We start from the raw sequence: 12,696 nt of genomic DNA on the forward strand, positions 1-12,696 counted from the left end.
TCAAAACGAAAGCATACATTGAAAATTTAAATTATTTTTCTTTTCTGAACCTATTTTTTTGAATTTATACATGCATGAATTTTATTTTTAAAAAATTTACAATTGACGTTTTTTCTGAAATTATCCAAAACATAAAAATGATCCTTGTATTTTAAATAAATGTTGACAACAATAAGAGTGAACAAGGTTATAACATTCAAAATAAGGTGATAAAGAAGGACAAAATATATTTTAGTGAATATTTTTCAAGTTCTACCATTATAATTTACTTTTAATTAACAAAATTTAAATATTTTTATTTTTCAGTTTACCACTTTGGGCATTTGTAGTAAAAAAAATGATTTGTGAGCAACAAAAAAAATTAAGTTTCCATAGAAAATATTTTGGTTTTTTTCGTAAAGCTATAAAGAATCAAAAATGAATCATCCACTTTCACAAGAGCCTTTAATTTAGTTATATGTACATAAACTGTGCAGTTGATTATTTAGTTTTCCGATCAATGCGACATTTTATATTAAACTAATTTTCGAAAACTATTGGGAAAATAATTTTTTTTACTGAGTTTTCCCCACATGTTTAAATTCCAAATATATATGTTCATATACGAGTATGTATGCAGAATTTGCTTTGGTTTTCACAATTTACTATAGCAGTGCAGCTTTTAAAAAAATTCCAGGAATTGTGACATAAAATTTTTCTTTAAACTAGTTTTCATAATATAAAAGACTTTTTGATTAAAAAGAACAATATTGGTGCAAAATTTTGAATAAATTTTGAATATATGAAATTTACGTATTCATTTAGAAAATTTTTTTTCAATAGCCTAGTTTAAAAAGGAATGCTTAAACAGAAAACATTTTACCCCTAACAAAATAAAGTAAAAAGTAAAAATTTGTTCCAGAGTTTGTTTAAAGTTTTCTTGAATAAATTTATAGAACCCCTTTCTTAAGTCCGTGATTAAAAGAGACAACATTTTTAAGTCTCATTATTTATGTGAAAATTTGAGAGCTTATGTGTTGTACCTACTGCTGTTTATTAATTTATTTGTTTATTTCAGAATGACACAATCGATTCGATACTTGGCGGATGAGTTTACAAATTTAAATAAATCTCATATAATTGTTAATTAATTTTTAATTTTAATTATAATTAATTTCAATAGAGAAAATTCATTTAATGATCTGTTCAATTTATTTTTTATTCCCGGTAAATTTTATAAATTTTTTATTACAATGAAAAGTATTTTGAAATTCTTGTCAGTTCAAATATTTTGAATTTTAAAATTATATTTCAAATAAAGATAAAAAAAAATTAAAACAAAAGAAAAAACTAAAATTGCGGCACAACGCATTGAATGTTCTTACGCTTACATCCGAAATATACTAAAATCATATACTAAATTCTAACTTTATCAGAATAAAAAATTTTCAATGGCTAAGCAGCAGCAATTTTTTTTATCAATATATTTAGTTCCACTTATTTCCAAAAATATGCACAGAAAACAAAAGTACAAAACCACAACAGAAATTGTATGGAAGCAAACGAATTGCTTTTTAATTTTTATCAAAAAACTTGTGGTAAATTTCAATTGTATAAATACAGTGAAAATTTCTCAGTAGAAGCATTCTCACTTCAACCAGAGTGAAATTAAAATCGTTTTTAAATTATTTGGAAATAATTTTAACAAATATCCGCAATGGCCGCAGAAGATATTAAAGCAATCAATTTGTTATTCCAACGTCCACTTGAACCATCATTCACATCGAGAGACGATGGAAATTCATCACTCACTTTACCGGAATCATTTTTTACCGACAACTATAAGGATAATTCAAAAATTGAATTTGAAAGTCGTTTTGGTGATAATGTTCAAACAAAGGTAAAATATTTGTAAATAAAAAAATTTTTTAACAAATGCAATATTTGAACACACACATAATTATTTTAAATAAATTACAGATTCCACTGAAAGAAATCCCAAAACCAAATTTAGATTTTACAAGTGTTGTTCCAATTAAAAGGCCATTCTCTCTTTTTATTGATAAACATAAGGAATGTGCTGGGCAATTAATTGATTTATTTTTGAAAGCTCCCGATCCAAAAAGTTTTATTTCACTTTCTGCTTACACCAAGTGAGCTTGACCAGTTTTAATTTCAACTGAACTGTTATAATTTTTTATATGATTTTTGTTTGATTTCAGGGATCGTGTCAATCCTTTCCTGTTTCAATATTGTTTTTCCGTCGCTTGTCAACATCGTAAAGATATTGGTAACACAATTCAAGTACCCACTGTTGTTGAACTTTTCCCTCAAAATTTTGTCGAGCCGGGAGTTTTTCGTGATGCCCGTGCAGAAGGTTCACTTATAAGCCAAGGCAATAGGACGAAAGTTAATATTCCACAAAATTATACTGCATCCGATCGTGAAGAAGAACAAAGACTTTTCTATTTTCGTGAAGATATTGGTGTAAACAGTCATCATTGGCATTGGCATTTAGTATATCCTGACAGCGGACCATTGGAAATTGTTAATAAAGATCGCCGCGGTGAATTATTTTACTATATGCATCATCAAATCATTGCCAGATATAATACTGAGAGACTTTGTAATCATCTAGCTAAATTAAGGCCATTCAACAATTTAGATGATCCAATTAAAGAAGGATATTTTCCAAAAATTTTGAATAGTTTGAATAATCGCACATACCCAGCTAGACCAAATAATAGTAAATTGTTTGATGTTAATAGAGAAAATAATGTTATACAAGTTGGAGATGTTAAACGTTGGGTTGATCGAGTTCATGAAGCAATTGATAAGGGTTTTGCTACAATGGTAAGAGTTATATATCTTTATAATTAATTGTTGTACATTTAAAAAATAATTATTTTTAATACAGACTCAAGGGCAAAATGTTCCTTTAGATGAAGTACGAGGTATTGATATACTTGGCAATATGATTGAAGCATCTGCCCTAACTCCAAATCGTCAATATTATGGAAATTTACATAATATGGGTCACAATCTTATTGCTCTATGCCATGATCCAGATAGCAGACATTTAGAAGAATTCGGTGTTATGGGTGATGTCAGTACTGCAATGAGAGATCCTGTTTTCTACAGATGGCATGGATTCATTGATGGAATATTTAAAAAATATAAGGATCTATTACCACCCTATCAAGCAAATGATGTAAGAAATTTTAATGTTGATTACGATGTTGTATTTAATTTCCGTTTGAATTGTGTAATTATAGTTATCAAATGATGGAATTGTTGTTAATGGCATAGAATGCAAAATAATGAGCACAGGTAGAACAGCACCAAATCAATTATTAACTTATTGGCAAAAATCTGATGTTGATTTAGCAGCTGGTCTTGATTTTGGTCCAAACGGAAACGTTTTTGCTGAATTTACTCACTTGCAACACCCTCCATTCGAATATTCAATTAATGTTTCAAACAATAGCGGTACTCAAAAACAAGGAACATGTAGATTATTTTTGTGTGTAAAACAAGATGAGAGGGGAATGGATTTGAGCTACAACGATCAACGTGATTTTGCTATTGAATTAGATAAATTCTTAGTTAACAGTAAGATATCTAAATTAAAATTTAAATTTTCATTAAATTTTATTTTCCAACTTCATTTTTAGTGAAACCTGGTCAAAATGTAATAAAAAGACGTTCTGATGAATCAAGTGTCACCATTCCATTTGACCGTTCTTTCCGTCGTCTAGGAGAAAAATTCCAACCTAAGGATCCCACAGAAAAATCTATTTTCCAATTTTGTGGTTGTGGTTGGCCACAACATTTATTAATTCCTAAAGGACAAAAAGAAGGTATGCAATTTGATTTGTTTGTAATGATTTCAAACTACGCTGATGATGCTGTCACACAAACGAACAGGTAAAAAATTTAGAAATTGATATTTCGGAATTGAACATAACGTGGTCTTTTAAAAATTTATTTTTTAAGTGCTGTAAGTCCATGTGGTGATGCTTATTCATTTTGTGGTCTTAAGGATAAATTATATCCAGACAAACGTGCTATGGGATTCCCATTCGATAGAACTGCTTCAGCAGAAACATTGGATGCATTTATTGCTCCTTATCCAAATATGAAGAAACAAATTGTTACGATTACTTTCCAAGATTTCTTGGTAGACAGAACTAAATAGATGGGATAACTTTCAAATTTTACTTTTGACTTGATAACAAAAATGTGTTGTTAAGATTCTTATTAATTTCTACTAAAAAAATTATGATATTAATACTCAAATAATTATGCAAAAGTCGAAACATTAACATATTGCTCTTTACTTAACTTTTATATTTTATTTCTATTAATTTTTTATAAAATCTATTATATTTAATCGAAATTGAATTGTGTTCATTTATACATTATTAATCAAAATATAGAAAAGCCAAAAAATGCTTTAATTAAAAAATTAAAATATTTTTATTTTTATATTTTTCACCCTTAGGTTTTTGTTAAAAAACTTAATAAAATTTTAATCAAACAGAAAGTTGACATTCGCAGTAAAGATCGTGTGTTCTTGCTCAATACAATCTTCAACCAAATTCTTTAACCTTTGCTGAGGCACAATAGCGCTTATCTTATAATATTGCACAGCTAAGGATTAATTTTATCTCCATATGTACGATATAATTTTTCTAGTTAGAATAAAAAGGTTTCCACAGTTGTCACATATTTGACCTGCAGAACTGAAGTGTTCTTGTCTTATTTTAAAGTTTTAATATCTTACACGCTTGGTTTTTATTGTTTTCCCAGCCAAAAAGGAAAAATAATTTGCGACTTGAAGCTCTATGCAATTTTTATTTTATAATCATTTTTTTTTTTGTGTTGTGTTGAAATTTTGAATAGTTTCTCTCCCAATAACATAAATGGAAAACTATAATATAAATATGAAAATAAAATATTAACGCCAATAGTACTTGTTTGAAGTTAAAAATAGTGTGTGAGAAAATTATCAAATATTAATTGCAATTACTGCAACATCTGTCTTAGATTCGAAAAGTCATGTGATTAAAAAAAATTATTTATTGAACCTTATGTTGTTGTTTACTTTTTACTTTCACTGAGTAAGAAAAAAAAAAAACCTATACAGCATTCAATCACTTGGATTCGAAAGGTGACAAAATCATAAACTTTTAAATATTTTCTTGTTGAAATATTGAGAGAAAATAAGTAATCACACAGATTTAATTAAAAAAATCGTTGTAATTTGAATGAAAAGTGTGATACAGAACGAACCTAATAACTTCTTGTATATAAGTGTGTTAATAATGTGAGTAAAAAAATAAATATTGTAATCAAAACCGAACATAAACTTGGTAATTTGAAAATGCCTAAATATAAAAATGCCTAAATATGTAAATATTCACAAAATTCATGAATATTTTTCACTTATAAAAATATAAAATTTATTTCAGTTGAATCTGTTTAATTAAATTCACACTGCATAGTGAAAATTATAATTTTTTAAAATTTTTATTGCATAAAGTTTGCAAATTTTCTCGTGCGGTATATAAAATAGTATTTTGCTGAATAATAGCATGTTTAGAGAACTTGGAGTTACCTAAATTTTTGACAATTGAATTCTAAATTATTTAACATTATTATTTTCTATTATATATTTTTATGCCTCATTTGAGACGAAAAATTTCTAGCTGTTTTTAAATAACAACGCGGATTTCCTTATTTCCAGTCTCATATTATATGATATGTATCATTCATAATGCAATTGATTTAATTGTTCTTTGTTTTCAACACTCTTACTTTAAATTATGTGGTCTAGAAAATAGCCTTTCATATATATGACATTTGTTACCAATTCCCTCCATTTTTAGAATAAATTGGTAATGTATTAAGGCACTGGATTGAACACAACTATCTACTATGTAATTAAGTGCAATTTTTGTAACTTAATCTATGGATTCATATAGTATACCACATGTGTATAACTTAGCACTACAGATATAAAAATCAAAAGTTTGTATGAAACTGCATGACAATTATCTCCGACATTTAAAATCATTTATTTGTACCGGTATTATGAATTCGTATTGACAGTTGACACAGTCAACTATAGCTATTAAGTATTTAATGGAATAGTGAAGTTGCTGAAAATATTGAAAATAAAATAAATTACGTGATTAATTCCTGCTAAGAGTTTCATATCATTTAGATCAAAATTATTTTATTGAAAATTTTAATTTTGTTCTCATACACTTTAACGTTTCACGAACTTAAATGAAATCAATAAAAATGATAATAAAGTTTTCATGTATGCTAAATAAATTCCAAATATCCACAAATTAATTATAAAAAACTCTATTCTCTGAAATAACTTTCTTAGATTTAAGCCTGTAAATGTTAGCTTTAAGTTTAGTTTTAAGGTATAGGTTAAATATCTTTACAATTTTTGTTGTATCCATATTATTATTAACGTATAATATTTTGTAATTTAATATTTTTGATTCAACTGCACATAATTGCAGTAAAATATATAATTATTTTATGCTTCAATGGGGGTGCTATTTATTATAGTCATTGAGCACTGGCTGCTTTAAAAAAATATATGCAATTAATTCTTCTGTTTTGTTTAGAATTCTTGATCTATTACTTTTGGCCAATAAATAAATAAATAATTTTAATCGCGGAATCATTAGTAACACAATATAAGTTTAACTTGTTCATATACGAGACACCTTGTATAAATTTGAACTCACCTTAAATGAAGTTTATGAAATAAATTATTTTTTTAATTTGTTTGACATTGTACCATTGTCATGTTTAAAATTTTTATCCCAAATATAAATTTTTAAATTATTATTTATAAAAATTATTGAACAAATTTTGTTGAATTCAAAAAATTAGGCTTTAAATTTATGCAATATAAAAAATTCTAATTAAAATCAAAGACAACGTTTTTGAGGAGGGATGTGTTCAAGGAATCAAGAATAATAATTTTGAAGGTATACATGTATTTGTGTGCTTACGTAATAGATAATTATAAAAACTCACCAGAATTTAGTAAATCTCAATGCTTTATGAATTTGATTTTTAATTTAAAAAAAAAAATTAAATTTAGCGTGCAATTATTTCCAAACTGCAAAAGCTTTTAATAACTAAAACGAATTTTCCCTTTTTAGAATTGCATAGATAAAAAAATCTAACGCCTACAATCGTAAATTCCAAAATGATAAGCTCTTTTTCATAATTAAAGCAATTTAAAATTCGATAAGAGCTAATTTGAAAAACAAAGAGAATTCAAATGCAAAGCCACGACCTAATTTATATAAGACAGACAAAATGTTTTAATATTTTTATCAATTAATCTGTGGTTTAATGCAATTGTATAAATGCAGTGCAAATTTGGTTGTTAGAAACATTCACATTTCAATCGGAGTGCAATTAATATCATTACTGCAAATTAAAAATAATTTTTATAAACTTTTAAAACAAGAGTTGGCAATGGCTGAAGAAGACATTAAAGCAATTAATTTGTTATTCCAACGTCCACTTGAACCATCATTCACATCGCGAGACGATGGAAGTTCATCACTCGTTTTACCAGAATCATATTTGACGGAAAACTATAAGGATACGTCAAAAGTTCAAGTTGATAGCCGTTTCGGTGATAATATTCAGCTTAAGGTAATATAATTGTACACAGAACATGGTATTTTGAATATAAAGAAATTTCAAATAAATTGCAGATTCCAGTGAGAGAAGTTCCACCGCCAAATTTAGATTTCACTAGCGCTGTGCCGCTAAAACGTCCATTCTCTCTATTTAATGATAAACATAAGGAATGTGCTGGACAATTAATTGATATATTTTTGAAAGCACCTGATCCTAAAAGTTTTATATCGGTTAGCACTTATGCTCGGTAAGTTAGAAACAACAAATTTAAAATTTTTGTACTTTCGATGAGCAATCATAATATTTTTTTATTTATTTCTTTTATTTTTAGAGAACGAATCAATCCTTTCTTATTTCAATATTGTTTTTCCGTCGCCTGTCAACATCGTAAAGATATTGGTAACTCAGTTAATGTACCAACTATCGTAGAACTTTTCCCTCAAAATTTTGTTGAGCCAGGAACTTTTCGTGATGCTCGTGCAGAAGGTACTCTTATAAGTCAAGGCGATAGAACAAAAATTGATATTCCACAAAATTATACTGCATCCGATCGTGAAGAAGAACAAAGACTTTTCTATTTTCGTGAAGATATTGGTGTAAACAGTCATCATTGGCATTGGCATTTAGTATATCCTGATAGCGGACCTTTAGAAGTAGTAAATAAAGATCGACGCGGTGAATTATTTTACTATATGCATCATCAGATCATTGCCAGATATAATACTGAAAGAATTTGTAATCATTTAGCTAAATTAAAGCCATTCAATAATTTAGATGAACCGATTAAAGAAGGATATTTTCCAAAAATTTTAAATAGTTTGAATAATCGTACATATCCAGGAAGACCGAATAATAGTAAACTACATGATGTTAATCGAGATGATAATATTATACAAATTGGTGATGTTAAACGTTGGGTTGATCGAGTTCATGAAGCTATTGATAAGGGATTTGCTACATCAGTAAGTTTGGTGATATGCTAATTATATACATGAAATAAAATAAAATGATTTTATGCAGACTCGAGGACAAAATATGCCATTGGATGAGCTACGAGGTATTGATATACTTGGTAATATGATTGAAGCATCTGCACTTACTCCAAACCGTCAATATTATGGAAATTTACATAATATGGGGCATAATTTGATATCTTTGTGTCATGACCCGGAAAGAAGACATTTAGAAGAAATTGGCGTTATGGGTGATGTCAGTACTGCAATGAGAGATCCTATATTCTATAGATGGCATGGATTTATTGATGGAATATTTAAAAAATACAAAGATTTATTACCACCTTATCAACCAAATGAAGTAGAACTTTTAATTATAAAGGAATTCATTAAAGATATTATAGTTAATTTCCATTTATATAATTGCAGTTGTCAAATGATGGAATTGTTGTTAATGGCATAGAATGCAAAATAATGAGCACAGGTAGAACAGCACCAAATCAATTGTTAACTTATTGGCAAAAATCTGATGTTGATTTAGCAGCCGGTCTAGATTTTGGTCCAAATGGAAATGTTTTTGCTGAATTTACTCACTTGCAACACCCTCCATTTGAATACACAATTAATGTTTCAAACAACAGCGGCACTCAAAAATCAGGAACATGTAGATTATTTTTGTGTGTAAAGCAAGATGAGAGGGGAATGGATTTGAGCTACAACGACCAACGTGATTTTGCTATTGAATTGGATAAATACCAAGTAAATAGTAAGTATAACAAACTTAACAATATAGTAAATTTTTAGAAAACTCATTTTATGCGTAATTATTAGTGAAACCAGGTCAAAATGTCATAAAGAGACGTTCTGATGAATCAAATGTTACCATACCGTTCCATCGTTCCTTCCGTCGTGTTGGTACAAAATTTCAACCAAAAGATCCTGGTGAAAAAGCTATTTTCCAATTTTGTGGTTGTGGTTGGCCAGATCATTTACTAATTCCAAAAGGTCGAAAAGAGGGAATGCAGTTTGATTTGTTTGTAATGATTTCCAATTATGACGATGATGCCGTCACCCAAACAAACAGGTATAAAATTTATAAATCAAAATTTTGAAATTTAAAATAATGCTGTGTTTAAAAATTTATTTTTTAAGTGCTGTAAATCCATGTGGTGATGCTTACTCATTTTGTGGTCTTAAGGATAAATTGTATCCGGACAAGCGTGCTATGGGTTTCCCATTCGATAGAATGTCAGATGCTGCAACATTGGATGACTTTATTGCTCCTTATCCAAATATGAAGAAACAAATTATTACAATTACATTCCAGGATATTTTGGTAGACAGAACTAAATAAGAAAGGAAATTTCCAAAATCATAACGAAAGATCATAATTCCAAGAATGTTCTTTTAACTTTTTATGTTCAACTTGATATCAAAAACACCTTATTTCTATGCTTATTCACTTCTATAATAACTTATCTATATAATATTAATAACCAAATAATTACGCCAAAGCCGAAACATTTATAATATATTTACCTTACATTTTACTCTTCTATATACTTACGTATCCCATGTTAATCTTTTTAAAGGTCTTTATAATAAAATATAAAATATTTTAACTAAAGTGCTTTGTTTTCTTATTCTCTTTCGATAAATTACTTACTGGAACATTTTCACAAAAATAATTACTGATAATTGAAAAACGGAAAAATTTCTCCTATAAACTGCAGTATTGAGCATTTTATACGTGATAACAAGGCTATACAGTACTGCATGCACATAGTTTATTTTACACCTATCAAAGGGACTTGATTTAAATCCTTTTAATTTTATATTAAAAGGACTTCTATGTAGATATATGATTTTTCGTAATTGAATAATTATAGCATACTTGACATAACCTTTAAAATAATTGCTATCATAAGAATGCATTTTAATAATAGGATTTGCAACGCTGGTAATAGGATGTTTAATATTTGAATAATTGAATATTTGCTTTGGATCAAGTTCAAGAACTAATAAAAATTAGAAATGAAAAATGTATCGACAAACAACTTAAAGTATCAATCACCAAAAGAATCCCAAATCATATAATTTGGTATTTAACTATTTTTTAAATTCCCGAAGAGAAGATTGTTTAATTAGCGACGAGCCAATAATATTGTTGTCGAAATATGGGCATCTAGCAAAATATAGATCTAACGTCAATTTTATAACCACAATGCAAGTTCAATTGTAAATTGCGCTTTAGTAAACGGTCAATTACAAGGCTTTGAATTGAAAATAGAAAATTTAAGGAAAAATGTTTTCGAACTTTCGTATATGACACCTTCAATAATTCAAAACCATTAAAATTTGCAATATTAATGTTGGCACACATAAAAAATTCATTAATACCTGGATGTCTTCGAATGTAATGATTAACTGCTCATATATATAAAATTGTTATTTTGGAAATGAACTTTGCATAATGTTTAAAAAACCAAGTCAGTTACTTGAAATTTGCTAATCGCGATAAATAGCTTACTCTTTTAAAAATGTTTCAAATAAATTTAACTAATAAATTTATTACTTTACCGATCGTTTGTTCAAAAATAGTTGGAATTGAACCTTTTAAAAATATTTTTAAACAAAATTTTAAATTAAAAAATTTTCTATTTTTTTTCGGTTTTGGTAATGTTGGTCTAATATCGATTGCATTTCTTGCCAATTTCTTTCTAACTGAATTTGAATATTCAACATTTCTTGAAATTACCGAATCATTGTCCTGTGTTGTATTTTTATTATTAGCTCAAATAAAATGTTTACTTGTATGGTGGCGTAAAAATGAAATAACTTTATTTTTTACAAAATTATCAAATAGATTCACAAAGGAAATTGAAATAAAATATTCAAATTTTATAAAGCAATCAATTAAAAAAACTCTAATATTACATATAATTGAAATATTTTTCTTAATGGCAGCCTTAGCTGGTTATATTTTTGCTTTTACAGCTGAAAATATTGTTAAACATTATAAGTATGAGAATTCGACAACATTTTATACTGATTTAATATATCCAGTTTGGTATCCATTTGAATTAAGTAATAAATGGATTTATGGTTTAGTTATTGCCCAACAAATTCATATAAGTATTGTTGGAACTGTTTCAACTTTATACATTGAATTATTGCTAATGTCAATGGTTATGTTATGCTCCACATATTTTAGTATAATCTCAAAAGAGATTTTACAATTGAAACCAAATCGGAATCAGATGAATAAGGAAAAACTTAAATTAATTAAAATAATTAAATATCATACAGAAATGTTAAAGTAAGATCAAAATTATGGAAATATAAGATTTTTTTTTTTAATTTATTTATTTTATTAAAAATATAGTTTAACTGAAACCATAAATAATACTTTTTCAATGGCGGTTCTTTTCAATTTTTTGGCATCATCCATTATAATTTGTTTTATTGGATTTCAAGTTGCATGTGGTGCTGAAATTTTAGAAATATTAAGAAGAATGTGGTTTCTATTATATGAAATTGTTCGCGTTTATATAATTTCATATTTGGGTGAAGAACTAATTCAGTCAGTAAGTAAACCTATATACGAGTACTTGTAATTTTAAATTTTAAAAAAAAATTAACATTATTTAATTTTTTTATTCTATAAAACATAATATTAAAGAGTGAAGGTGTTTCAAAATCTGCTTATGAACATTTTTGGTTCAACGGGGACATTATTTATCAGAAATGTATTTTATTTATAATAACAAGATCTCAAAAGCCTGCAATAATTAATGCTAATGGATTTGCTGTTGTTTCATTGAAAACTTTCACTAAAGTATGATTTTTATTAAAATTATTGCTAAATAATTAAATAAATTATTTTTCAAGGTGATACAAATTTCATATCAATTTTTGGCTCTTTTGAGAACTGCATTCAACAAATTTAAGTCAGACATTTAAATTTAATGTGTTATTGTACGTGTCTGGTTGCACAGCACAAAAATTACAAATGAAAGTAGAATGAATAACAAATGGAATTTGTACCGTTTTAAATAAGAAAATTAATTTTTAA

At 27.1% G+C, this 12,696-nt stretch overlaps 3 protein-coding genes across 3 annotated transcripts; all 3 read left to right on the forward strand.

Moving 5' to 3' along the window:
- Nucleotides 1-1,696: 1,696 nt before the first annotated feature.
- LOC129610838 (phenoloxidase 2-like) lies at nt 1,697-4,177 on the forward strand. Its single transcript, XM_055523593.1, has 7 exons — nt 1,697-1,879; nt 1,960-2,132; nt 2,202-2,832; nt 2,897-3,190; nt 3,255-3,591; nt 3,654-3,906; nt 3,976-4,177. Exons 1-7 carry the CDS (start codon nt 1,697-1,699, stop codon nt 4,175-4,177), a joined length of 2,073 nt encoding a protein of 690 aa, XP_055379568.1.
- Nucleotides 4,178-7,497: 3,320 nt separating this feature from the next.
- Nucleotides 7,498-9,975, forward strand: LOC129610839 (phenoloxidase 2-like). The gene is made up of 7 exons (XM_055523594.1): nt 7,498-7,680; nt 7,743-7,915; nt 8,000-8,630; nt 8,689-8,982; nt 9,051-9,387; nt 9,453-9,705; nt 9,774-9,975. Exons 1-7 carry the CDS (start codon nt 7,498-7,500, stop codon nt 9,973-9,975), a joined length of 2,073 nt encoding a protein of 690 aa, XP_055379569.1.
- A 1,606-nt stretch (nt 9,976-11,581) lies between these two features.
- LOC129610842 (putative odorant receptor 92a) lies at nt 11,582-12,465 on the forward strand. The gene is made up of 3 exons (XM_055523597.1): nt 11,582-11,940; nt 12,007-12,208; nt 12,304-12,465. Exons 1-3 carry the CDS (start codon nt 11,582-11,584, stop codon nt 12,463-12,465), a joined length of 723 nt encoding a protein of 240 aa, XP_055379572.1.
- Nucleotides 12,466-12,696: the final 231 nt, after the last annotated feature.

Source organism: Condylostylus longicornis, unplaced genomic scaffold (genome assembly GCF_029603195.1).
Source record: "Condylostylus longicornis isolate FDR11 unplaced genomic scaffold, ASM2960319v2 ptg000048l, whole genome shotgun sequence".
Taxonomy (NCBI): Eukaryota; Metazoa; Arthropoda; class Insecta; order Diptera; family Dolichopodidae; genus Condylostylus; species Condylostylus longicornis.

Coding starts and splice junctions, on each gene's coding strand:
- LOC129610838 (XM_055523593.1), top strand. CDS start 1,697: ATGGCCGCAGAAGATATTAAAGCAATCAATTTGTTATTCCAACGTCCA. Junction 1,880..1,959: donor GTGATAATGTTCAAACAAAG/GTAAAATATTTG, acceptor AATAAATTACAG/ATTCCACTGAAAGAAATCCC. Junction 3,907..3,975: donor GCTGTCACACAAACGAACAG/GTAAAAAATTTA, acceptor TTATTTTTTAAG/TGCTGTAAGTCCATGTGGTG.
- LOC129610839 (XM_055523594.1), top strand. CDS start 7,498: ATGGCTGAAGAAGACATTAAAGCAATTAATTTGTTATTCCAACGTCCA. Junction 7,916..7,999: donor TCGGTTAGCACTTATGCTCG/GTAAGTTAGAAA, acceptor TTTTATTTTTAG/AGAACGAATCAATCCTTTCT. Junction 9,706..9,773: donor GCCGTCACCCAAACAAACAG/GTATAAAATTTA, acceptor TTATTTTTTAAG/TGCTGTAAATCCATGTGGTG.
- LOC129610842 (XM_055523597.1), top strand. CDS start 11,582: ATGGCAGCCTTAGCTGGTTATATTTTTGCTTTTACAGCTGAAAATATT. Junction 11,941..12,006: donor TATCATACAGAAATGTTAAA/GTAAGATCAAAA, acceptor TTAAAAATATAG/TTTAACTGAAACCATAAATA. Junction 12,209..12,303: donor GTGAAGAACTAATTCAGTCA/GTAAGTAAACCT, acceptor ATAATATTAAAG/AGTGAAGGTGTTTCAAAATC.